Source organism: Saimiri boliviensis, chromosome 2 (genome assembly GCF_048565385.1).
Source record: "Saimiri boliviensis isolate mSaiBol1 chromosome 2, mSaiBol1.pri, whole genome shotgun sequence".
NCBI classification, from domain to species: Eukaryota; Metazoa; Chordata; class Mammalia; order Primates; family Cebidae; genus Saimiri; species Saimiri boliviensis.
Window position 1 is genome coordinate 168,841,414 of NC_133450.1, and position 27,724 is coordinate 168,869,137.

Below are 27,724 nucleotides of genomic sequence, written 5' to 3' on the forward strand. Positions count from 1 at the left end.
ATAACTTCAAATAAAAACATGTATGCATCTTAAAGATGCATAAATTGTTTAACAGTACTGTATTTAATATTTACACAAGGAAATAAGCCTTAAAATATTTTCTCATTCACTTTTCAAGTACTTTAAAGATTACTTTCTACTAGCCATGGCCAACTCATTTCATTATTTCCTCCTTGAAACAAAATGGGTTTAAAATGTTAAGGGAAATAGAACATACCTCATTGCTTGTCTTTTCCTCATGGTCAGTATCTTCCTTTGAAACACTGGTTTCTTTTTCTTCGACTTCAACATCAGATGATGCATTTGATTGTTTAGTTGCTGCCTGTGAGCAATCAACTCAATTAATTTCACAAAGTAAGTTTTTACCCCAACGATATATACCATTTTTTATTTACTTTTACTTTTTTTAGAGATAGGGTCTCACTCTATCACCCAGGCTGGAAGCGTGGCAGAATCATGGTTCACTGAAGCCTTAATTCCTGGACTCAAGGGATCCTCCCTCCTCAGCCTGAGTCCAGGAAGTCGAGGCTATAGTCAAACATGATTGCATCACTATACTCCAGCCTGGGCAACGCAGACTCAAATAATAAAAATTAAAAATTTTTTAAGACTATATGGTGACAAGGCTTGGCAATTTGGAGGATGAACAAGACCATAAAGATGTAATCACAGGAAAAATGATCCAAGAGAAATTACAAAACATAGCCAGGTGTGGTGGCTCACTCCTGTAATCCCAGCACTTTGGGAGGCTGAGGTGGACAGATCACTTAAAGTCAGGAGTTCAAGACCAACCTGGCCAATATAGTGAAACCCCACCTCTATTAAAAAATACAAAAATTAGCTAGGCATGGTGGTGCGCACCTATAATCCTAGCTATTCAGGAGGCTGAGGCAGGAGAATCACTTAAATCCAGGAGGCAGAGGTTGCAGAGAGCAAAAATCGATATCATACCACTGCACTCCAGGCAGGGCAACAGAGCAACACTCTGTTTCCAAAAAAATAAATAAATAGAAAAGAAATTCCAAGACATTAAGTTGCAGGAAACAATCGATTCTCTTTAGACAGATGTTCTCCCATTACACAGTCAGGGCAATAATGATGAGAAACCACGCAGCCACTCAACAAATATTCAGTGAATATCCATTCTTCTCACACATGTACATGCTGTGCACACAAGACATAAACCTTTTGTTCACAGAGGCAACATAACAGTCTATAGCAGGTACAGACAAGTATAGAAACAACTATGATATGGTTCAATGAATCCATTAACAAGTAAGTACTGGGAGGTAATAAAGCCACTTATGATCATTTAATGTGGCCTTCGAGCATTAATGAAAGATTTATATGTTCCAGATAGAATAGTATCTCAACAGTTCTCCAAGGTAAGAAAAAGCACGACACATGTGAAGAAATAAAATTTATAGGTTTAAAGTTAAAAGCCAGGCCGGGTGCAGTGGCTCACACCTGTAATCCCAGCACCTTGGGAGGCCGAGGAAAGTGGAATCACAAGGTCAGGAGTTCGAGACCGGCCTGGCCAAGACAGTGAAACGCCGTCTCTACTAAAAATACAAAAATTAGCCAGACACGGTGGCAGGCGCCTGTAATCCAAGCTACAAAGGAGGCTGAGGCAGGAGAATCGCTTGAACCTGGGGGGCAGAGATTGCAGTGAGCTGAGATCATACCACTGCACTCTAGCCTGGGAGACAGAATGAGACTCCATCTTTTAAAAAAAAAAAAAAAGTAAGAGCTGCCAAATTTCCAGTTTGTTGCTACCTCCTCCTTCTTTAGGTTTACTCATGCTCTTCCCAGTTTTTGGCCCTCAGGTCTTAATAAGAGGACATATACTGATGAATGAGAAACTGTCCCAATAATACCTTCATAAAGACTTCCTCTCATAGCAATCTGATTCTATTACAAAGCCCTCTATTTATTTTAAATTGTAAGAGTTCTGGAACATCCATTTGGGAATATGGGCACAATTCAAGAATGCAATCAACAATATAAAAAATTTTTCTAAATCACATAAATACCAGGACAGAGGCAAAGAAAAGCAGTGTTTTCTGTAGTATGATAAAAATGATACAAGTTGGATCAAGGCAAACTACTCCATGAAAATTTAGTATCACATATAAATTAACAAAAGCAGAGAAAAGAAGGTATAAGGCTGCTGTTGACACCAATAAATATAATTGGCATAGTGCTATATTTGTCACATATTCATTTAACCCATGAGGTTCATATGCTAATACAATTCTATCAATTGAGAAATTAAAGGATGGGCGTGGTGGCTCATGCCTGTAATCTCAGTACTTTGGGAGGCCGAGGCAGGTGGATCACCTGAAGTCAGGAGTTTGAGACCAGTCTGGCCGACATGATGAAACCCTGTCTCTACTAAAAATATAAAAAATTAGCCAGGCATGGTGGTGGGCACCTGTAACCCAGCTACTTGGGAGGCTGAGGCAAGAGAATCACTTGAACCCAGGAGGTGGAGGTTGCAGTGAGCTGAGATTGAGCCATCTCACTCCGGTCTGGGCAACAAAAGCAAAACTCTACCTCGAAGAAAAAAAAAATTACAGAGAATACGAAAACTTAAGCACACACCATGTAAGTTACAAAACCTAAATTCAGGAGGAGAATACATACAGCTTTAAATTCAATGATGTATAAAATAAACCCTCAATCAGGAGGAGCTAAATAACCGAAAAGTTCCCAGTTTTTGAGATCTGTTTAACTACAAAAAGTAATGATCTCAACCATTTGTCGTGATATAAAAGGTTAAGAACACAACAATCTAGTTGAAATTCACAAGGCTTTTAGTATTTATTTTTCTACAGCTAGAATATGCCCCAGGGTTAAATAATACTAATTTTTCAGTAATATGACTTACCTGTTGACTTGAAAATTTCACTTTTGGATTGTTATCTATCTCCCATAAACCTTCATTAAAACCTTTTCTTTTATTTGGTTTGCCATACTTTTCCTTATTTTCTGAGTAAGGAAATATATCCTTTGGTCCTAAAAAAGCACTAAAAAACAAGGGGGGAGAATGTGAGTGCAAAACAATCTCAATTAAATACATAGTAAGTTATCAAATAAGATACCCTATTATGCAATTACCAAAAATACATAATCTAAACCATATTACAAGTGTTATATAAGTTAAAGGACAACTAATAATTCCAAATAATTTTATTAAATTCAGTAATAAGCAATTATTTGAATAGATACATAATCCTATTAAGTAAAACCACAATGTGAATGTACTTAATGCTGCTGAACTGTAAACTTAAACCCGGTGCAGTGACTTATGCCTGTAATCCCAGCACGTTGGGAGGCTGAGGTAGGTGGATCACCTCAGGTCAGGAGTTCAAGACCAGCCTGGCCAACATGGTGTAACCCTGTCTCTACTAAAAATACAAAAAGCAGCTGGGTGTGGTGGCACATGCCTGTAGTCCCAGCTACTTGGGAGGCTGAGGCAGGAGAACTGCTTGAACCTGACAGGTGGAGGTTGCAGTGAGCTGAGATCATGCCACTGCACTCCAGGATGGGCGACAGAGTGAGACTCCGTCTCAAAAGAAAAAAAAATTAAATCAGTGAATTTGGGTTTTTAAATAATGATAAATTACAAACTTTGACACATTCGCATTAATCAATACATTTAACTGCACCCCAAATACAGTTTCACTTCAAAATAACTTGATATATTATACAATTCACAAAACTATTGTTTTTAAAATAATCAACGAGTATGTTAAGAATTTTATTTTACTCAATGAGGGAATCAGACATGTTATAACCCATTCATTCATTCATGTATGTACAATCAATTCTTGCTATCTGTGGTAGTAATGTTCTATAAAGTCACTGTGAAAGCTAATTAGCAAATACTCAACTGTTGCTCTTAGGGGAAAAACTGTTCCCTCTTAGGAGAAATACATAAACCAGTCAATACATAAATTCATTTACGTGTGTTTCTGTTTAAAGACACCTTATTTAATAGATTGCTAACTCATGAACACTGAACTCATAGCCAACAGTGTATATAACATGCACTTTCTCTGTAGAGCACATTATAGCCTTCTTGCACTAAAGAGCACTTTAGCACTATGCTTGGGGGCTAGTTTAAATAGCAAAATGACCAACAAAAGCACAAAACTGCAAAAACCCATGGCAATAAATAGACTGCAAAAAAAATACTTGCTTACAGTATGAGTGCTGAAAAAAGGAGGTAAGCATTCCCTTGTTCAACCTCAGCTAAGAATGTGTTTATCAGGAGACTCAAATGTTTCTGCTACTCAGTGCATATTTGTGAAATGACCTGGAAGACACTACAACAAGCACTACTGATTTGGGGTTACAAATAAATTTTAGTGAGTAGGTACATTTGCAAACATGGTATCCACAAATAATGAGTCTCAATTGTTAGCGTGTGTGTACATATATACACAGATAGTTCTTAATTTATAAGGGGATATGCCCCAATAAACCCACTGTAAATCTAAAATATCTTAAGTCGAAAATGCATTTAAATACTATGAAAACCCCACTATGAAGTAAAAAAAAATCTAAGTTGAATCACTGTAGGTGTGTTAGTCCATTCTCATGCTGCTATGAAGAAATACTTGAGACTGAGTAATTTACAAAGAAAAGAGGATTAATTGACTCACAGTTCCACATGGCTGGGGAAGCCCCAGGAAACTTAGAATCACGGCAGAAGGCACCCCTTCACAGGGCCACAAGAGAGAGAATGCACGCAAGCAAGGGAAATGCCAGACACTTATAAAACCATCAGATGTCATGGAACTCTCTCAGTATCACAAGAACAGCATGGGAGAAACCACATACATCCTTCTATTACTTCCACCTGATCCCATCCTTGACACATAGGGATTATAATTCAAGGTAAGATTTGGGAGAGGACACAGAGCCAAACCATCATTCTGCCCTTGGCCCCTCTCAAATCTCATGTCCTCACATTTCAAAACACAATCATGCCCTTCTAACAGTCCCCCAAAGTCTTAACTCATTCCAGCATTAACCCAAAAGTCCCAAGTCCAAAGTCTCATCTGAGACATGGCAAGTCCCTTCCACCTAGGAGCCTCTAAAATCAAAAACAAGTTACTTAGTTACTAGATACAGTGGTGGTACAGGCATTGGCTAAATACACCGTTCCAAATGGGAGAAACTGGCTAAAACAAAGGGGCTGGCTACAGGTCCCGTGCAAGTCTGAAATCTAATAGGACAGTCAAGTTTCAAAATAATCTCCTTTGACTTCATGTCTCACATCCAGGTCATGGAAATGCAAGAGGTGGGCTCCCAGAGCTTTAAGAAGCTCTGCTCCTGTGGCTTTGTATGGTACCACCACTCCACCGTGGGCTGGCGTTGAATGTCTGTAGCTTTTCCAGGTACGCGGTGCAAGCTGTCAGTGGATCTACCATTCTGGGGTCTAGAGGATGGTGGCCCTCTTCTCACAGTTCTACTAGATAGCGTACCAGTGGAGACACTGTGTAGGGGATTGAATCTCACATTTCCCTTCCACACTATCCTAGCAGAGGTTCTCTATGAAGTCTTCGTCCCTGCCACAGACTTATACCTAGACATCGAGGCATTTCCACAGGTCCTCTGAAATCTGGGCAGAGGCTCCCAAACCTCTGTTCTTGTCTTCTGCATACCCACAAACCCAACACCATGTGGAAGCTGCCAAGGCTTGGGGCTTGCACCCTCTGAAGCAACGGCCTCGGCTGTACCTTGACCCCTTTTAGCCAAGGCTGGAGCAGCTGGGACACAGGGCACCAATTCCCAAGGCTGCACACAGCATGAGAGCCCCTGGACCCAGCCCAGGAAACCATTTTTTCCTCCTATGCCTCTGGGCCTATGATGGGAGGGGCTGCCATGAAGGTCTCTGACATGCCCTGAAGGCATTTTCCCATTGTCTTGGTGATTATCATTTGGCAGTCAGCTTGAATTTCTTCCCAGAAAATGGGTTTTTCTTTTCTACTGCATCATCAGGCTGCAAACTTTCCAAACTTTTATGCTCTGTCACTTCTTAAATGCCTTGCTGCTTAGAAATTTCTTCTGCCAGATCCCCTAAATCCTCTCTCTCAAGTTCAGAGTTCCACAGATCTCTAGGGCAGGAGCAAAAAGCCAACAGTCTCTCTGCTAAAGCACAGCAAAAGTGATTTTAATCCAGTTCCCAACAAGTTTCTCATCTCCATCTGAGACCACCTCAGTCTGGACTTCATTGTCCGTATCACTATCAACATTTGGGTCAAAGCCATTAAACAAGTCTCTAAAAAGTTCTCAACTTTCCCACATTTTCCTGTCCTCCTGTGAGCCCTTCAAACTGTTCCAACCTCTGCCTGTTACCCAGTTCCAAAGTTGCTTCCACATTTTCAGGTATCCTTACAGCAGCACTCCACTTCTAGTACCAATTTACCATGTTAGTTGGTTCTCTCATTGCTATGGAGAAATACCCGAGACTGGATAATTTGTAAAGAAAAGAGGTGTAGTTGACTCAAAGTCCCACATGGGTAGGAAGGCCTCAGGAAACTTACAATCATGGTCATGGTAGAAGGTACCTCTTCACAGGGCCGCAGGAGAAAGAATGTGTGCAAGCAGGGGAAATGCCAGACACTTATGAAATCATCAAATCTCATGAGACTCACTATCACAACAGCATGGGGGAAATCGCCTCCATCATTCAATCACCTCCACCTGGTCCTGTCGGTGACATGTGGTGATTACTATAATTTGAGGTGCAATTTTGGTGGGGACACAGGGCCAAACCATATTAGTAGTTCAGGAACCTTCTGTACATATGCATTTAGATAAATTCTCCAGGATACATCCTGTACATCCCCCCACGTCAGTGAGTCATGTAGAAGTCTGTCAGTTCTACAAAGCTAGACATAAGTATGTTGATAATTTTACTATAATAGCTAATATATTCCCCAAAGCAATGGGAAAATGGATACTTATTTCCTCTAAAATGTACTAAATTTTAAAATTATTACTATCATTACATATATATCACAAATTCCTTATCTGCTAAAATTCTTTAAGAATTAGAGAACTAATGAGTATAGTTAATATTCTAGTTCGAATTTTTTTCCATTTAAATATAAATGTCAGGGCATATAAAAGTCAGCTTTATTATTTAAATTCTGTAATGTTCACTGTTATCTATGTATTTTAACTGCACATCTCATTTTCTTTCTTTCTTTTTTTTTTGAGACGGAGTTTCGCTCTTGTTACCCAGGCTGGAGTGCAATGTTGCGATCTCGGCTCACCACAACCTCTGCCTCCTGGGTTCAGGCAATTCTACTGCCTCAGCCTCCTGAGTAGCTGGGATGACAGGCACGTGCCACCACGCCCAGCTAATTTTTTCTATTTTTTTTTTTTTTTTTTGAGACAGAGTTTCGCTCTTGTTACCCAGGCTGGAGTGCAATGGCGTGATCTCGGCTCACCGCAACCTCCGCCTCCTGGGTTCAGGCAATTCTCCTGCCTCAGCCTCCTGAGTAGCTGGGATTATAGGCACGCGCCACCATGCCCAGCTAATTTTTTTTGTATTTTTAGTAGAGACGGGGTTTCACCATGTTGGCCAGGATGGTCTCGATCTCTTGACCTCGTGATCCACCCGCCTCGGCCTCCCGAAGTGCTAGGATTACAGGCTTGAGCCACCGCGCCCGGCTCTATTTTTTTTAGTAGAGACGGGGTTTCACCATGTTAACCAGGATGGTCTCAATCTCTTGATCTCAGTGATCCACCCGCCTCAGCCTCCCAAAGTGCTGGGATTACAGGCTTGAGCCACCGCGCCCGGCCGCACATCTCATTTTCAAAGTAATATTATTATGCTAAGGTTAAGGCAAACCAATAATTTATCAAATTTACTTTGGAGTTAAGCTGAAATAATCTCATTTCACCAAAAATTGAAGATTTTACTAGACATCATTAATTCCTGACCACAAACTCAAATTAGAAAAAGTAACAAATTTAGCTGTAACAATACACATTCCTCTTAATAGGTTTCAAATTCTAAATAAATGACTTGAGTTAAACCTCCATGAAAACATATTTCTAGTCAGAACAAACCAATTCAACACAAATTCTCCCTCCTGAAAAACCACAAAAACAACAGTAAAGAGATTAATTTAAAAGCATAAACTCTTAAGGCCAAACAAGACAAAAATAAAATTTGGAAGCTAAAAAGAAGACTGAAAAAGTTGGATCCTAGGCACCCTCATTTACAATTTAAAATCCCCAAAGGGCTCAAAATTGGGGTCACCAGGAACCCCAGGAGTAGGAAAAGACCTTACAAATACTTAATTATAGGAAAATGTTTTAAAACCTCAAATGTGGATTTTTAAAGGTATGGCTCTAAGTCTAAAAGCCAGTGAAGACTATTTATCACAAAGTTACTGTATAAAGGTTAAATTTTTTTACATGAATTATTTTTCTTAACCTCAAAAAAAGCAGTTCTTAAAAATGACCACGCAAGGCAATCTTAATAATCAATGGGAAAAGTTACGATTGTTCTGTGACCTTTAAAAATTGTCAAAACATTAAGCAGTCCATTGCTGACAGTTATAAATGCATAAGGAAATGAAATAGTAAAACCAATACTTATTTAGCATGCTGTAACTTAAAATATTAGGAACCCTGAGATTAACGTGTATCATTTCTTCGTAAAAAATAAAAAACCATCAAGAATAATTTGAACAATGCTTGCCTTCTTCTGATGATATTAATTATGACATGGAATGAGCCTACCTTCTGTGCCTTGGCAAACTGTCATACTCCTAGGTTTGAATCAGATTCCAGTATTTTATCCTTCATGCTTTCAATGTTGTGAAACAACCTCAGTGTTTTTCATTGCTGTCACTTCTATTAATAGGATATCTTCATCTTTTCCAATACAACTACCTTTTTCATTTATGTCACCAAGAAACTTTGAAAGGGATATTATATGCATCTGTAATTTACATCTTAATTGGTGGGTTGAAAGACTAGCAACAAATTTTGTAGTTTATGCAATTACATTTAATATGAAAGGGTAGGTAAAATTTTAACCATGTTGTTAGGGGACTGCTATTTAGCTAATTCATGGTAACTGAAATTTGTGCCTATAGAAATTGTGTAAAGCTAAGGACTGCCTACATATACCCTTTTCTCCTCTTCAAGCTTTGAGTTTAAATTCCCCTTTTAACAGACAGCAATATTGCCATTCCTGCTTTTTTTGTGACATCATTACTTAGTCTTGTTTTGTTTGAGCTTTGTCTCACAAAATAAGACACAGCAATGGCGCGATCTCGGCTCACCACAACCTCTGCCTCCTAGGTTCAGGCAATTCTCCTGCCTCAGCCTCCTGAGTAGCTGGAATTACAGGCACACGCCACCATGCTCAGTTAATTTTTTGTATTTTTGGTTTCACCATGTTGACCAGGATGTTCTCGATCTCTTGACCTCGTGATCCACCCACCTCGGCCTCCCAAAGTGCTGGGATTACAGGCGTGAGCCACTGCACCCGGCCAATTACAATTGGTTTTTACTCTTAATTTTGCTAAGTATGTTTTTTTTTTAAATTCACCCCTTGCTCCTACTCCCAGATTCAGATTACAAGTTGTACCTTTCATTATTAACCATTATGGTTCAAATGATGTCATACATAAATTCACATATCTTTTTTTTAAGAGTCTCGCCCTGTCGCCCAGGCTGGAGTGCAGTGGCACGATCTCAGCTCACTGCAACCACCACGTCCTACGTTCAAGCAATTCTCGTGCCTCAGCCTCCCAAGTAGCTGGGATTACAGGCGTCTGCCACCATGTACAGCTAATTTTTTGTATCTTTAGTAGAGATGGGGTTTCATCATGTTGGCCAGGCTGGTTTCGAACTCCTGACCTCATGATCCACCTGCCTTAGCCTCCCAAAGTGCTGGTATTACAAGTCACCAAATTCATATATCTTAACATACCAAAAATTAAATAATTATGTCCTTCCAAATGAACTTTACAAATATAAATTCATGTTAGGTACAGAAGATTTTTTAATTTGCACACATTATTTTTTAGTTCATATAATTCAACATCATTATCAGGGAAATGTAAATTAAAAAAATCACAAGATACTACCCTCACCCCTACTCAGACAGCCACAATATAAATGACAAGTAAGTGTTGGCAAGGATGCAGAGAAATTGGAACCCTCATACAACTGCTGGTGGGAATGTAAAACAGTGCAGTTGATTTGGAAAGTCTGACAGTTTCTCAAAATATTAAACATAAAGTTACCATCTAACCCAGGAATTTCACTCCTAGAGAAATGAAAACTTATGTTCACACAAAAACTTGGACACAAATTTTCACCAGCATCATTCATGATAGCCAAAAGTAGAAATACCTTTAATTTAGTCTATCAAGTGATGAATAAATAACACATCCAGGCTAGAAAATGGATTAACCTAGAAAACACCAACCTAAGTGAGAAAAGCCAGCCACTGAAGACCACATGTTCTATGATTCTATTTGTTTTTTTGAGACAGAGTCTTGCTCTGTCACCCAGGATAGAGTGCAATGGTACAATCTCAGCTCACTGCAACCTCTACTTCCTGAGTTCAAGTGATTCTCCTGGCTCAGCCTCCTGAGTAGCGGGATTACAGACGCGCCACCACGCCCAGCTAATTTTTGTATTTTTAGCAGAGATGAGGTTTCACCACGTTATCCAGGCTGGTCTCAAACTCCTGACCTCACGATCTGCCCGCCTCAGCCTCCCAGAGTGCTGGGATTACAGGTGTGAGCCACCATGCCTGGCTGATTCCATTTATATGAAGTACCCACAATAGGAAAGTAGGTTAGTTGCTACCTAGGCCAAGGCAGGAAAGAAGATTGGGTAGAAATGGAAAGTAAATGCTAGTGGATACATGGTTTCTTTTCAGAGAAACGAACTGTACTTCAATAAAGCTGTTAAAATTTTTTGACAACATAGCCTATCAAAGAAAACTAATCCATAATTTCACCAACTAAATCTGTTTTCACCCCACTTATTTGTATACATACATACATACATAACTATGTCATTTCAATGTATATCATACAAACTTACTCGAAAGTAGACCTCTTCAAATAAAAATGAGTATATTTTTAGGTTAACAATTACTCAACACCTATACAGTATTTCACTGAATAGCTAAACCTACTGTTGGGCCATTTTTTATATCAAGTTTTCTATTATAAAATCATGCTGCTTTATAAACGTATTACTCAATCTCTGCACCTATCTTCACAGTAAATTCTAAGAATCAGTGGGTCAGGTCGGGCCTGGTGGTTCACACCTGTAATCCCAGCCCCAGCACTTTGGGAGGCCAAGGCAAGCGTATCACCTAAGGTCAGGAGCTCGAGACCAGCCTGGCCAACATGGCAAAACCCCACCTCTACTAAAAATAAAAAAATTAGCCAGGCATGGTGGCGTGTGCCTGTAATCCCAGCCACTAGGAAGGCTGAGGCAGAAGAATCACTTGAACCCAGGAGGCAGAGGTTGCAGTGAGCCAAGATCGTGCCACTGCATTCCAGCCTGGGTGATGGAGACTCTGTTTCAAAAAAAGAAAAAAAGAGCAAGTAGGTCAAAAATATGCTCAAGACTGATGAGCTCTTAATGAGATTTGAAAATGACAGTGGATGAAAAAAAGAAAATCTTCCTTGGGCACACAGCCCTACAGGTTTGGTGAACAGGGACCAGTTTAGTTTTTTGACAGACATCACTATACTATTTCCCAAGGGTACAACCTTATGCAGCTGTGGTTCTGATTCATTCTTCAAAGCATTCCACTTTAAAATTACGTATTTAAAAAATGCTTAATATGCTAAGTAAAAGCAGGATATAATTACACAGTCGCAAATACCAAAAAAACTGTAAAAGTCAGTCTGAAAGAAAATATATCAAAATGTTAATAAGTCTGACTGATTTATTCTTCAAGGCATTCCATTTTAAAATAATATACCAAATGCTTAATACACCCAAATGCACAAAAGCAGGCATAACTATGTATGACAGAAACTCCTTAAAAATATGCATAGACAAGTTTGAAAAAAATACATCAAAATATTACCAGGTTTAGGGGTTGTTTCTAAAAAATAGGAATATGATTTGCTGCCGGGCGCAGTGGCTCAAGCCTGTAATCCCAGCACTTTGGGAGGCCGAGGCGGGCGGATCACGAGGTCAAGAGAAAGAGATCATCCTGGTCAACATGGTGAAACCCCGTCTCTACCAAAAATACAAAAAATTAGCTGGGCATGGTGGCGCGCGCCTGTAATCCCAGCTACTCAGGAGGCTGAGGCAGGAGAATTGCCTGAACCCAGGAGGCGGAGGTTGCGGTGAGCCGAGATCACACCATTGCACTCCAGCCTGGGTAACAAGAGCGAAACTAGGTCTCAAAAAAAAAAAAAAAAAAAAAAAAAAAAAAAAAAAAAGGAATATGATTTGCTTTCTTTTACATTGATTTAAAAAATTTAACAATGAAAAGATACATATTCAAGGTAACTTATCCACCAAATTCCAGAGCTGAAAGGAAACTGAGGATCACCAAAATCCTCATTTTAAGGATTAGAAAATTGAGATTCAAAAAGACTGACTCAGGCAAGGTCATCTCCCTATTAAAACAGCAGAGCCTCAACCTGAAATGTTCCTTAAAGAGGTATTGGGCTTTAACCATTGTAATACAGTCTTTGAAACATCTCCTAATAAAATATTGATGCTATTTCTCTATATATATGAACACAGACCTCAAATACCAATGTCAAAGCATGTAAGAGTCAAGAATTATGTAAAACATCCTAAGGAAACAGCAAATAATTAACTGAATTCAATACTAATTTTATAATACCGAGGCAGCTCAAATCCTACAATGTGTTTCTTTGATGGCACACACTTTGAAGCCCTAACTATGTACATGTGCATCCCAATTTTCCTAGCAATATATATATAGCCCAGACACGGTGGCTCATGCCTGTAATCTCAGCACTTTGGAAGGCTGAGGCAGGTGCATCATGAGGTCAGGAGACCAAGACTATCCTGGCTAATGCAGTGAAACCCCATCTCTACTAAAAATTCAAAAAAAAAAAACCACAGCCATGTGTGGTGGTTAAAGCCTGTGTTACAATGGTTAAAGCCCAATACCTCTTTAAGGAAGACTTGAGGCTCTGCTGTTTTAATAGGTAGATGACCTTGCCTGAGTCAGTCTTTTTGAATTTTCAACTTTCTAATCCTTAAAAGCACCTGTAATCCCAGCTACTGGGGAGGCTGAGACAGGAGAATTGCTTGAACCTGGGAGGTGGAGGTTGCCGTGAGCTGACATTGCGCCACTGCACTCCAGTCTGGGCGACAGAGTGAAGCTTTGTCTCAAGAAAAAAAAAAAAATACACACACATATATACACACACACACACACACACACACACACACACACACAGAGAGAGAGAGAGAGAGAGAAAATCAATTATTTCTCTTAATTCACATTTTGTGGAATATGATACCCACAAGAACACAAATAAAAACTCAGTTGTTAAACATCTAGAACTCTTCTTTTAAAAGAAGTCACAGGCCAGGCACCATGGTTCACGCCTGTAATCCCAGCATTCTGGAAGGCCGAGGGGGAAGAATCACTTGAACCCAGGAGTTCAAGACTAGCTTGACCAACATGGTGAAACCCTGTCGCTATTAAAAACATAAAAATTAGCCAGGCATAGTGGTGCATGCCTGTAATCCCAGCTACCAGGAGGCTAAGGCAAGATAACTGCTTGAATTCGGGAGGCGGAGATTATAGTGAGCCAAGATCATGCCACTGCACTCCAGCCTGGACAACAGAGTAAGACTGCCTCAGAAAAAAAAAAAAGAGAGAGAAACATGTTGCGTACACAAAATAGGAAATCCTATCAGAGCCAAATATATGAAGCTCAAAACTCACTTAACTGTTGCCAAGTAATATTACTAAACAGAAAGATCCCATTTTTAACAATATATTGATTCTAACTTGCTGCTTCATTTCTGCATTACTAAATCACAAAATATGAAACACAGTTTTATATTTTATAATAGCATGTAATATTCTGTAATAGAAAAATGACTCAACAGACAACTGAATATGCATGTACTATGTGCTGTGAATTTGCTGGTATAAAGAGATGAATTAAGAGTTCATCTCATTATTTGGTGTAAAATTTAAGATAAATCATAGAAGTCCCACACTAATACATGTAGCTATGAAAGCTGTATAAAAGTACGGTAGAAGAAAAAAAGCCTATCCTATGATTCATTCCTTTATTTTCTTCTTGTGACCACTATCCGTACCTCCATATTGATCTTCGCTCCTAAAACTATAAATTAGACAGGTTTTAAAACAGCCTGTGATGTATATTTAAAGTTCCTAAAACTGAGCACCCAACTTCTTTGCATTAAGACAATTCAAAGCAGTAAGGAAGAAAAAACAGCAAAATATCTTTATTTAAATTTTCTAGTCTTTAAAGATATAGAGCTAGGTTAAGAATATTCCCTGAATTAGCAAAGGTAATTAATCAGCAAAACTCACACTGAGCTGCATTTCCATTTAATAAATACTACCAGAAGTCATGGAAAAATGGGTAAATCCCAGAAGTCTTGTTCTCAAAATGAAATAAGTTTGCCAAGGCTCAACATTTTAAATAACAGCTTGCATTTATTTAGTGTTTAATACATGCCAAGTATTGTTCTAAGCATTTTTCATGTCATGTCTTATTTGCATCCCAAAATTCTGAGGCAAGATAACATGTATCCCCACTTTACAACTGAGAAAGAAAAAACCACAAATATAAGTAACCTGCCCAAGGTTATATAGCAGGTAAATGGCAGTCAGGATTCAAAAACAAACTTCTGATCTAATTGTCTTAAACTCTACATAAACGTTGGCTAATCGACAGCAAATGCATAATCAACAAATGACTTTATCTAGTGCACAAAGCTTTCAATCACCAAATATTTATTTAACAGCTGCTAAGTGCCAGGCACTTAAGTTAATGATGACAAGATAGACAAGGTCCCTGCTGATCCAGCTCTTTGAGTGTGGGTGAAAAAAAAAAAAAAGAAAAAAAAAACTTAGTCATTGTTGCAATGGGGAAAATAAACACAAAAAGGAGAATGTGAGCTAAGATCTAAATGACTTCAAATATCCAAAGGCATAACGTTCCCCTCGCAAAGGGAAAACCAAAGACCTGAGACAAGATGAGGCTTATTTGTACAACAGAAAACATCAGTGAAAAATGTAATGAGGCCAGAGAGGTAAGGATGGGCTAGTTCATACAGGGTTTTATATACAGCATTTGTAGATAGTTTTTGGTTTTGATCCATTGCTAATGTTAAAATAGGGAGTCACTGAAGGTTTTCAATGAAATGACATGACCTGATTGGGATATAAAGATCTCTTTGACTAGACAGTAGTACCTCTGTATCCATGAATTATCCTTTCTCCCTCCCTGCAGACACCAAAATTCACATGTTTAAGTCCCTTATATAAAACAGCATAGGAGATATACACACTATGCACATCCTCCCATATACTTTACATCAGGAGTCCCAACCCCTGGGCCAACAAGGACCAGTACCTGTCCCATCTGTGGCCTGCTAGGAACCAGGCCACACAGCAGGAGGTGAGCATTACCACCTGAGCTCTGCCTCCTGTCAGATCAGTGGCAGCATTAGATCCTCAGAGAAGCATGAACCCTATTGTGAACTATACATACGAGGGATCTAGGTTGAGTGCTCCTTGTAAGAATCTAAATAATGCCTGCTGATCTAAGGTGGAACATTTTTCATCCCAAAACCATCCCCTCAATCACCCATGGAAAAACTGTCTTCCATCGCTGCTTTAATATCATCTCTAGATCACTTACAGTACCTAAAACAATGTAAACGCTATATAAACAGTTGTTATATTGCATTAAGGTAACAGAAGAAAAATACTACATATATTCAGTACAGACATAGACTATCCATCTTTCTCTCCCAAATATCTTCGATCTGTGGCAGGTTAACGCCATGGATACAGAACCCACAGATACAGTGGGCCAACTGCGTATGAAGAGTGGAAACTGAAACCCACAGAGTAAGGGTATTACTTTTAATTCCCCCCCGCCCCCCAACTCCCCCCACCCCCTGCCAAGACAGGGTCCTACTATGTTGTAAGACAGACCTTGAACTTCTGGGCTCAAGGGATCCTCCTGCCTCAGCATCCTGGGTAACAGGGACTACAGGCATGTCCCAGTGTGCCCAACTTAGGACATTACTTACAGGAGTAATTATGCATGGAGCTGAATTATAACAAAGATGGCCAAGAGCGGACAGATCCGAATGCATTTGAAAGGAAAAGAACAAGATTTGCTGACTGACTAGATGTGGAAAGGAAGGAAAAAGACTGTAATATGTAATCAAGGATAATACGAAGACTTGGCTTCAGCAAGAATTGAGTCCATGCCATTCCCACTTACTAAAAATCTGTTTGAATATGTTAAGTTTAAGATATCTATTATAGCGGCCGGACGCAGTGGCTCAAGCCTGTAATCCCAGCACTTTGGGAGGCGAAGGCGGGTGAATCATGATGTCAAGAGATCGAGACCATCCTGGTCAACATGGTGAAACCCCGTCTCTACTAAAAATACAAAAAATTAGCTTGGCATGGTGGCGCGTGCCTGTAATCCCAGCTACTCAGGAGGCTGAGGCAGGAGAATCGCTTGAAGCCAGGAGGTGGAGGCTGCGGTGAGCTGAGATTGCACCATTGCACTCCAGCCTGGGTAACAAGAGTGAAACTCCGTCTCAAAAAAAAAAAAAGAAAAGAAAAGAAAAGAAAAAAAAAAAGATATCTATTACATAGTTCCAGTTAGGGCTCATTGTCCAATATTCAAAACTTGATTGCTGAACATTTACTATGAATGTCCTAAGTAAAATCAGATGTTTGTAGGCCAGGAAAAGAATGCAGTTACTAAAGAATTCTGCTCTAAATTCACAATTTAAAAATTTTAATCTATACATCAGTTATGAATGAGTACAGTTTTTCAAATACCTCTTTCTTCTTGCATTTTTTTCTAATCCCATCTCCCTAACTCCTGGCTATGAGACTAAACTATTTATGCAAAATCCAAATTAAAAAGTTCAAATAAGCCGTGCATGGTGGCTCATACCTGTAATCCCAGTACTTTGGGAGGCCAAAACAGGTGGATCACTTGAGGTCAGAAGTTCGAGACTAGCCTGGTCAACATGGTGAAACCCCATCTCTACCAAAAATACAAAAATTAGCTGGTGCCTGTAATCCCAGCTACTTGGGAGGCTGAGGCAGGAGAATCGCCATATTTTGGGAGATGGAGGTTGCCATGAGCTGAGATTGTGCCACTGCACTCCAGCCAGGGTGACAGAACGAGACTCTCTCTCAAAAAAAATAAGTAAATTGGGGAAGGCTAAGGAAGAAGATCACTTGAAAACCAGGCCCTGGGGACCAGCCTGGGCAATGTAGCAAGAACCCATCTCTTTAAAAAAAAAAAAAAAAAAAAAAAAAAATTAGCCAGCTACTGTAGTCCCAGCTACTTGGGAAGTTGAAATGGGAGGATCACTTGGGCCCAGGAGTTTAAGGCTGCAGTCAACTATGATAACCACTGCACTCCATCCTGGGCTACAGAATGAGACCTTGTCTCAAAAAAAAAGTTCAAATAACTACCCTTACAAATTTTGAGGGGGAAAAAGATCATCAGAGATCTAGTTTCCAAAAACTAATCTTAAGTACAAAAAAAGTGTCACCACCATACTAACATACACATGGGGCACCATTGCTTTTCCGAAGGTAAATGGTATACTCGTAGGAACACTAAGGCAAAAATTAAGTGCATTTTGAAATGAAAATTTAGTATCATTGGCTTAATTTATTAAATACATTTGAATTCCTTGAACATATCCTAATTTATTGAATATTAGTAGTAATTCATTATCTTCATTAACCACCTTATTACCTTAACCAAACAACGGTTAAGTTTAGTTACTTGGTATAGTTTATTCTGGTTTAAAGTGTACATATATTTATAATATGAAAGTTCTTTTAAATGCTAAGGAAAGGATAATCATTCCTCTTCTAAATTTAAAATAGTAATATAAGAATGGACTGTGTGTTCTGTAAGACTATAAGGATATACAGAAGTATAAAATCTGTTCCATTTCAGAAAAAAATCAGAATTAAAGAATTTTAAGCTTATATAAAACTGAAAAATGCTAAGGAATGTCCACTCACATTACTATAGTATTTCCAAACTTCAACATAAATCAGAATCATCTGGAATGCTTGTTAAAACAAGATTTTCAGGCTCCACACTCACAGCTTAATTCAGTATGTCTAGAGTAAGGCCTAAGAACTTGCCTTTTTTTTTTTTTTTTTTTTTTTTTTTCTTTTTCAGACGGGGTCTGCAGTGGTGAGATCTTGGCTCACTGGAACCTTTGCTTCCTTGGCTCAGGTGATGGTTCCACCTCAGCCTCCTGAGTAGCTGGGACCATATGCGTGTGGCACCACAAACTGCTTATTTTTGCATTTTTTTGTAGACACGCAGTTTCAACATGTTGCACAGCCTAATCTCCGACTCCCAAACTCAACCGACCCTCCTACCTCAGCCTCCCAAAGCGTTGGGATTACAGGTGTAGCTCTGATTTGCCACACCCAGCCCCAAACTTACATTTTAACTAAAGTTCCCGTGAGATGCTAGTGCTGCTAGACCTGGCAACACACTTTGAAAAGCCCTACTCTAATATACACTGCACAATTTTCCACTAAAACATATCTTTTTCCTCTATTAAATTTACTGAAGAGTTTCTTTAAATGGTAGAGTATCCCATGGAATCAGAAATTTACCACTTCTTAAAAATTCTATTGTTATATATACATACACTTGAACTTAACTCTAATTACGATGAAGGCCGAACCAATTCTGGATCCAAAGTTGTATTTTTTAAAAAACTAATTATGGAATACTGCATGATACCATTAAAATAAAATGTCTAGAACTGCTAAGTCTATATAGACAGTAGACTAGCGGTTGTTTAGGACTGGAGAGGGGAAAGTGATCACCGACAGGTATGAGAGCAAATATGCTAAAATCTATTGACTTACTTCAAGCAAGTGAACTTTTTTATATAAAAATTCCATCTTAACAAAGCTATTAAAGAAATTGTGTGAAAGTGTACACAGTAGCTAAGCAAATTAAACCAAATATTGCCATTGCAGCCACTCTTAGAATACGTAATTCTAATCAGAATAGCAATAGTTTTGTTCTTCTCATCCCAGGTAAACCAGACTGCCAAAATTATGACAGGCTCCAAACTTCAAATCCAAAATCAACCTGATTACATAGCATTTGTAAGGCCATTAAATTATAGGTATGTAGGAATATTCTTTGGGAAATTAATGATAGCCTCTGGAGTGATCCCATGCACTTGGCAGTAACATACTTCAACACTGAGCTGCAATTTTTGAAAAATTTGCTTCACCAAATCAGTTCTCTGCCCACATATCCACCCGGGGCAGCAGAGCTTCAGGGACAATAAAAACACACGGAGGGAACTATCTAGACTTCCTCCTCTCACCTTTCCCACAATATACAGTTTGTATATCTGATATCATAAAACCAAAAATAAGGTAGTCCTTATTAAAATCACTTACTTTACTGCACAGGAATATTAGATGACTTATTAAAACTTTCCTTACATATTTTCATCCATCAGTCATTCTTATTGCTGAGAGAATTTCTACTTTCCTTTTTTGGTTAAGGAAACACCTATTCCAATAAAAAATAAACCTACGACCAGGGGCGGTGGCTCATGCCTGTAACTCCAGCACTTTGGGAGGCCCAGGTGGGCAGATCACGAAGTCAAGAGTTTGAGACCAGCCTGGCCAACATGGGGAAATCCCATCTCTACTAAAAATACAAAAATTAGCCAGGCATCGTGGTGGGCACCTGTAATCCCAGCTACTCGGGAGGCTGAGGCAGGAGAATCGCCTGAACCTGGGAGGCGGAGGCTGCAGTTAGCAGAGACTGTGCCATTGCACTTCAGCCTGGGCAACAGAGCAAGACTCCATCACAAAAAAAGAAAAGAGAAGAAAAAAAAAAAAACCCCTACGGTGTCTGTAAACTCTACCTTAAAAATAGAGACTTAGGGGCTGGGTGCGGTGGCTCAAGCCTGTAATCCCAGCACTTTGGGAGGCCGAGGCGGGTGGATCACGAGGTCGAGAGATCGAGACCATCCCGGTCAACATGGTGAAACCCCGTCTCTACTAAAAATACAAAAAATTAGCTGGGCATGGTGGCTCGTGCCTGTAATCCCAGCTACTCAGGAGGCTGAGGCAGGAGAACTGCCTGAGCCCAGGAGGCGGAGGTTGCGGTGAGCCGAGATCGCGCCATTGCACTCCAGCCTGGGTAACAAGAGCGAAACTCCGTCTCAAAAAAAAAAAAAAAAAAAAAAAAAAAAATAGAGACTTAGGGCCGGGCGCGGTGGCTCAAGCCTGTAATCCCAGCACTTTGGGAGGCCGAGGCGGGCGGATCACAAGGTCAAGAGATCGAGACCATCCTGGTCAACATGGTGAACCCCTGTCTCTACTAAAAATACAAAAAATTAGCTGGGCATGGTGGTGCACGCCTGTAATCCCAGCTACTCAGGAGGCTGAGGCAGGAGAATTGCCTGAACCCAGGGGGCGGAGGTTGCGGTGAGCCGAGATCGCGCCATTGCACTCCAGCCTGAGTAACAAGAGCGAAACTCCGTCTCACCAAAAAAAAAAAAAAAAAAAAAAAAAGAGAGACTTAAAGACTCTTTCCAAAGTTCAAAGATTTTAAAGACTTTTATTACATTACTATTTCCCCCTTGAATTAATGTCTACTGCCCAACAACCCTGTCAAATTAGCTCTGATTTGTCTTTAAAGCTAACAGGACTTACGTCTCATGGGTTCCAAAAAAGAAAATGGGTAGTTTGTTTGTAGGTGGCTTTACAGCTCCATCAGGAACTTCATCTACCTAAAAGAAAGGTGAGAAAAATTAAAATCTTTTAAACCATACACCCCTCAACATTTATCTGAATAAACAAGAGCAAGACATCCAAAAGGGACTGTTATAAAATGGACTAGTTCTGCAGGCCCATAATCTCCTATCCCCAAATCTGAAATCCAAGAATCTCTGAAAACCAACATTTGTTTCAAAACTCATTTAGTGGCAAAACCTGGACCGATATTGAGGGCATCAGTCATTTCTTTTATCCACCTATTTCCACTGCCGTTTCTTTGCAGACATGTTAAGATTATCCTGTGCTATTCCAGACCACACTAGCAGCGAAATATATGGCATTATGTACTTTCCTGGACTTCCTAAAATCCCAAAATTCTGAATTACTAATCATATCAGAACTTCCAGTAAGGAGTCTGAACCTATTTGACAACCCTAAATGACAGTTCTGCAGAAGTCTATACAAATAACAGAATAATGTAAAAACAGACATTGACCAAAGTTTAAATCAGTTACCTACCAAAGTCTGTAAAACTTATGAAAAGATCCTTCCCAATATGCCTGAATCACATGAGGGTACCTGTCCCTTTTTCATTGCTCTTTCAACCTTTTAAATGTATCGAAGCAATCATCAGGTGCTATCATGTCTAACATATCCATAATACTTGTTACTTTCCTCTATCAATAAAGGAAAAACAGATCTCAGGACTATAGTAGTACCATCTATCTAGAATTCAACAACATGTCAGCCAGGCGCAGTGGCTCACGCCTGCAATTCCAACACTCCAGGAGGCCGATGAAGGTGAATCACAAGATCAGGAGTTCAAGACCAGCCTGACCAAGATGGTGAAACCCCGATTCTACTAACAATACAAAAATTAGCCAGGTGCAGAGGCAGGCACCTGTAATTCCAGCTACTCAGGAGGCTGAGGGAGGAGAATCGCTTGAACCCGGGAGGCAGAGATTGCAGTGAACCGAGATCACACCACTGCACTCCAGCCTGGGACAGAATGAGATGCCCCCCTCAAAAAAAGGATTTAACAACATGTCTATTTTAAATGTCTTAATTTTCATAATTTCAAAAACACTTCAATTTGAAAATCAGCTGACTTTGTTAAGGGAGTTGACCATCAAAGAACCTACTAAATTCTGTAAGCATTATGGTGCTGCAGAAAAGACCATGAGGACAACTGAACTGGTTATTTGTGAGGAAGTCTAAAGGCTTTCACACACCAATAGAATCATTACCACCCAATACCTCTAGGGACCTATTTCCCCACCTGTATGATGAAGAGCACACCTGTTTCCTCAACCTTGTGGGAAGGTCCCCTAAGAGATCATTTCTGTTAACCCAGTTCATATGCTTCTTTCTGCTAGCAAACAACTTTAAGAGTTTAATTTTTACGGGTGCGGTGGCTCAAGCCTGTAATCCCAGCACTTCGGGAGGCCAAGGCGGGTGGATCACGAGGTCAAGAGATCGAGACCATCCTGGTCAACATGGTGAAACCCCGTCTCTACTAAAAATACAAAAATTAGCTGGGCATGGCGGCGCGTGCCTGTAACCCCAGCTACTCAGGAGGCTGAGGCAGGAGAATTGCCTGAACCCAGGAGGCGGAGTTTGCGGTGAGCCGAGATCGCGCCATTGCACTCCAGCCAGGGTAACAAGAGCAAAACTACGTCTCAAAAAAAAAAAAAAAAGAGTTTACTTTTTTGTAGGTGCAAATACCTAGTACCTACAGCCTTTAATAAATGCCAGACAAAATTTATTTTTTTAAATGATTATTGCTGGTAAAGGATTATGTACATGAATGTTTAAGACTTAAAAATAGCCGGGCGCGGTGGCTCAAGCCTGTAATCCCAGCACTTTGGGAGGCCGAGGCGGGTGGATCACGAGGTCAGGAGATCGAGACCATCCTGGTCAACATGGTGAAACCCCGTCTCTACTAAAAATACAAAAAAATTAGCTGGGCATGGTGACGCGTGCCTGTAATCCCAGCTACTCAGGAGGCTCAGACAGGAGAATTGCCCGAACCCAGGAGGTGGAGGTTGCGATGAGCCGAGATCGCGCCATTGCACTCCAGCCTGGGTAACAAGAGTGAAACTCCGTCTCAAAAAAAAAAAAAGACTTAAAAATGATAAAGTTAGGACACACAAACAAACGTTAAAGCAAGAATTGGAACAACAGGTGTCAGCTTTACAGCTCAGACTTCAAATATATACTCTAAACTCTCTATAGCAAAGATTTCAAATTTCTAAGAATGAGAAGACAGAAAAAGGAATATAACTGTTGGACAGAAAATACATCAAAACTAAATAGAGCTGTTTCTCAGAAAAAAATGATGGGGAAAAAGGAAAAGACAAACACTTCCCTTCCAATCCAAATTAACTTGTTAAATGCAGAACTTGTTGGCCAGTCGCAGTGGCTCATGCATGTAATCCCAGCACTTTGGGAGGCTGAGATGGGTAGATCACGAGGACAGGAAATTGAGACCATTCTGGCCAACATGATGAAACCCTGTCTCTATTAAAATACAAAAAAACTAGCCAGGATGGTAGTGCGCACCTGGCGTCCCACCTGCTAGGGAGGCTGAGGCAGGGTAATCGCTTGAACTTGGGAGGTGGAAGTTGCAGTGAGCCAAAATTGTACCACTGCACTCTAGTCTGGCGACATAGCAAGACTCTGTCTCAAAAAAAAAAAAAAAAGAGCTTGTTAAATAAGGAAAACACTCTGGTCTTCCAAAGGCTACTTTATTTTTCTTTCAGTAGCACTCTTCGTCACTTAACATATGAGCATGGGGAAAATGATTTGGGAGATATTTGAAACATTTCATTTCGCTTTTAACTAAACCATGGTATGCAAATTGGAATACAGATGTATTAGACAACCTCAGATACTGAAACACCTCAAAATAAACAAGGATATCTCGGAAACCATGAAAAAGTATATTAGAGGGGCCTTAAACCTGATCAGTTTCCCTAAGCTCCATCTGAATGTGAATTGTGTTTTATAGGTGCATCACATGTACTAAGGACTGAGGAGGGTATAAAGAAACTCCATTTAAGGTTGTTGCCCTCAGGCTCACAACATATTTGGAAATCAAAGCATACACAGAGTAAGAATTATAATAAAAGGTTATCACAAAAGGAATAGATTAGAATGTAAAATATATAGAAAAGGATTATGACTAAAGATTGTTTAAATAAGACTGCACCGAAAAGGCAGACTTCATAGACAAGGAAAAAAGCGTTGGACGGAAACTTGTGAACAGGAGTCTACATAGAGCAGCTAGATGGAAGTAAGTCAAGGAACAGTGATCATTTTATACTTGGGTGGCACTCTCAGCAACTATATAGAACTCTGTTATCTAATGAGTGTTTTCCTCCATTCCTCTTCCCTGTTGACATAACTAAAACTATAGAATTTAATTATTTTTAACAAATATATTTTATTAGTCAAAAATCGCTTGGAAAAATACAACTTCAGAGCACCATGTAAGTGTATTTTTAAAGGAGCTTGAGTTTACCTAATCTAATGGATCACAACATATTTTAGGTCCTATCTATCACTGTTTTGGAGCCTGGATACCACCATAAACAAGAAGACCCTTTTTTCTAAAAATGGAGCATAGACATTTAAAGTCTCAATTCCTAAATGTCACAAAATATCCTGGGTCCTCAGTCACTTCTCTGTACCACTAGATGTGAACTCAGAAATCTGGTCCACACCTTTTTGCCAATTGGAAACAAAAAGATAAAACAACTTCTTCAAGGTCATAAACGCTTCAAATAAAAAAGGGGAAATAAATTTTCTGGCCCTTCCTCGGTGCTAAACTACTGTAATTCTTTCAAGAATATCCAGTCATGAATGTCGGCATTAAACAAGCAAATCCAGAAGATCTCATCAAGTACATTAAAAAAAAAAAAATCTGTAAATCCAAGTCAACCACATACAAACTTCTCTGACATCCAAGAGTTTGTAATCTGAACAAATTCCACTAATATTTTGTATTTGATCCAAAATTACAGAACTGTCAACATTTCGCTAATTTTAAAAGAAAATTCATTCTTCATGATTTCACCTACAATGGAATATTAACTGGCAACGCATTTAAAGATTTCCTAGGAATAAAATCTGTCCAAGTCTGTCAATAAGCCATACGGAAACACAAAGGTATGTAAAAAGTCCCAATTTTTATAATTACACAGGAGATTATCGGGCAAAAAAACTAAAATGAAAGATCAGGTTACAAATGAGACTAAAACCGAGGGAGAGAAAGGACACAGGGAAAAATGAAGAGACACCGTGGGCAGCAGGCCTCTGGGGAGGAGGGTAGCAAGCCTAGGGGCGAGGGAGGGCTACAAATCACTTACTCGGGCTGGCCAATGGGGATAACCTTTCATCTTGGCGAAGATGAGGTCTCCAGGTTTGAAATCACGAGTCATGTTTCGGGGGCGCGGCCGGGGGTCCGAAGCACGGGAGGCGGTAAAGAGATGCGGCGGCGCGGGGATGCGGGCGGCAGACTCAGGCCGAGCTCCCGGGCCGGCGGGCGGGGGAGGATGCCTCGGGGCGTCCCGACGCGCCTGCGAGGGAGAACACCGACAGCGGTTAAAGCGAAGAACCCCGAAGGGAGGGGCCCCAAGAGGAGAGGCAGGGGGAGGGGGAGGGGAGCTCGCGGGTGGGGGTGGGAGAGCGAGGAGAGGGCCGCCTCCCGCTCCTCCCTCGCCAGTGCGCTGCCTCCGCGCCGGGGCCGGTCCTGCGCCCCGCCACCGAAGAGACGCCACCACCTGAGGCAGGGATGCTGCCAGGCCCGAAATCTCCCGTCTGCCAGCCCCATCTTTCTCCGGGCTTTTTCCACCGGGCTTAAGCCCCAGGAGGGAGGGGGTGCATGGGAGAGAAAAACGCAGGGATTCCGACAGGCAAGCGGCCCACTTTCCGCCCCCGCACGGCCTCGCCCGCAACCTGCTGCCCGGTGGCTGCAGCCTCTGCGGTCTCGGCCCCCTCGGCCCGGGGGCCGCGTCCACTTCCCCGCTACAGCCAGGAGCCAGGCCATGGAGGGGGGAGGGGGGGCGGGGCGAGTCCCAGTCGCCCGCTCACCTGCCGGGGCCGCGGACGCCGAGGCTGGGATTGCTGGCCTGCCGCCTATACCCGCGTCCACGCAAGCCACCTGCGCCACCAGCTGCCGCAAAGGCGTCTCAACGGCTTGGAATCGCAACCGCCTCCGCCACTGCCGCTGCCGCCGCCGTAGCTGCGCTGCTCCCGCGCGGCTCCCGCTCGGCGCCCGCTAGCACTGGGGCGCGACCAACTGCTCGCCGAGAAAGGGGGGATAATGCAGCCCCCGGCGAAGGTGTGTGGCTCCAAAGCGGAGCTTCTGAAAACCCTGGGTTCCTAAGTTTGCTTTTTTCTAACAAGTGAGTGCAGATGGATAGGGAGACGCAAGGGAAGAAGAAAGAACTGGGCGAAAATAGCTCGGCATGCCGCAAGTTCCCCCTGCGGTTTGCGGAGTGGTCGGTCCCGGCCCGCCCCTGCTGGCCTCTCTGTGTGTGTGTATTTGTATGTGTACTGTATGTAAAAGGCGGGGAGGGAGGAAATGATTGTTGTGGACGCGGTTTGGGGGCGGGTATCCGGGCCTGTATCCCTTGGCTGCGTGTTAGGGAGAAACTGGCAGTAAAGCTGCATGTTCTTGTGTCCTTTCCCAGGGTGGGGAGGCTTTAATGCTGCTTTTGCGCGGTTTGCATCATCCAGAAAAGAGGAGCTCCATGAAAACCCATAGATGAAATTGGAGCTAGCGGCGGTTACAGGGTGTGCAGCATGTAGGCCTCTTGCACCTCGCTGAATGGGCCTCGTAGTCTCCTTTTCCTTGAAACTGTAATATGAGAAAGCCCTATTTCTTTAGCATTTAAAGCACCAAGAACTATTAAGAAAAACGCAACTCTACTGAATGCAAAATGCAAAGGATAGAAAAAGATGACAGAAAAGCAGAAGCCTTTTAGATAGGATGTGGGTTTGGGCCCTAACTAAATTTTAGCTGCATCTAAATTTTATTTCCCTAGCAGAAGAGTAGCCAGTAGGTGGTACAATGTATACGTATTACTAAACCTCAAATGTTTTCTCTTTTAAAATGCTCTTCAAGGGATTTTAAAGATTAATTTTTGATCTTTTAGAGAGAGAGAAAATATTTTTTAAAAGAATGTTGAGACACATAAAAATAAGAATAAGACATATTCGCACCTAGATAATACTGCTTTAAATGTGGTACTCACAACTGGAAGTGAATCAGGAAAAGGTTTATTGAGTTGGTAAAGATTGAGAATTTTGAAAGCAATACAGCATGTCTTTGAAAAGGAATGAAAGAAGACAGTCCCAAAGTAAAATGTCCTGCAAGGAGTTGAGAAACTAAATCATACCTGAGCAGAGAGTTCCAAGTGTAGCAAAAAGAGAAATTGACTGGCAAAGGAGAAAGAAGGGTTGGTAAAATGCCTTGAAGCTTCTCATTCTGAATTTGAATTTAATGTGTGTAGTAGGAAGCTACTATAGGTTGCTGAGAAAGAAAGGGGTGAAAATGATTGTTTAACCAGTTCTTGATATTTCAAGGTAGATGATAGAAAGAGGCTGGGGGTAACGAGTACACATGAAATGACCCATTTCTCAGTGAGATTGATGACTATGAAAAGGGAAGGAAGA

General features: G+C 40.8%; 1 protein-coding gene across 5 annotated transcripts in view; it reads right to left on the reverse strand.

Annotated features, from left to right (window-relative positions):
- PSIP1 (PC4 and SRSF1 interacting protein 1) overlaps positions 1-26,334 on the reverse strand; it is a 48,868-nt gene extending 22,534 nt beyond the window's left edge. For 4 of the 5 annotated variants that reach the window (XM_039474888.2, XM_010338738.2, XM_039474890.2 and 1 more), the window contains exons 1-5: positions 26,138-26,333; positions 25,414-25,623; positions 20,981-21,057; positions 2,891-3,029; positions 218-322 (exon numbers count right to left, since the gene is read on the reverse strand). In XM_039474888.2, the coding sequence (XP_039330822.1) occupies positions 218-322; positions 2,891-3,029; positions 20,981-21,057; positions 25,414-25,485 (393 nt within the window). In that variant the 5' untranslated portion in view covers positions 25,486-25,623; positions 26,138-26,333. Of the gene's footprint in view, positions 1-217; positions 323-2,890; positions 3,030-20,980; positions 21,058-25,413; positions 25,624-26,137 lie in introns of all 5 variants that reach the window. The other variant, XM_003928145.4, reaches the window with a different exon arrangement.
- Between the last annotated feature and the right edge of the window lie 1,390 nt (positions 26,335-27,724).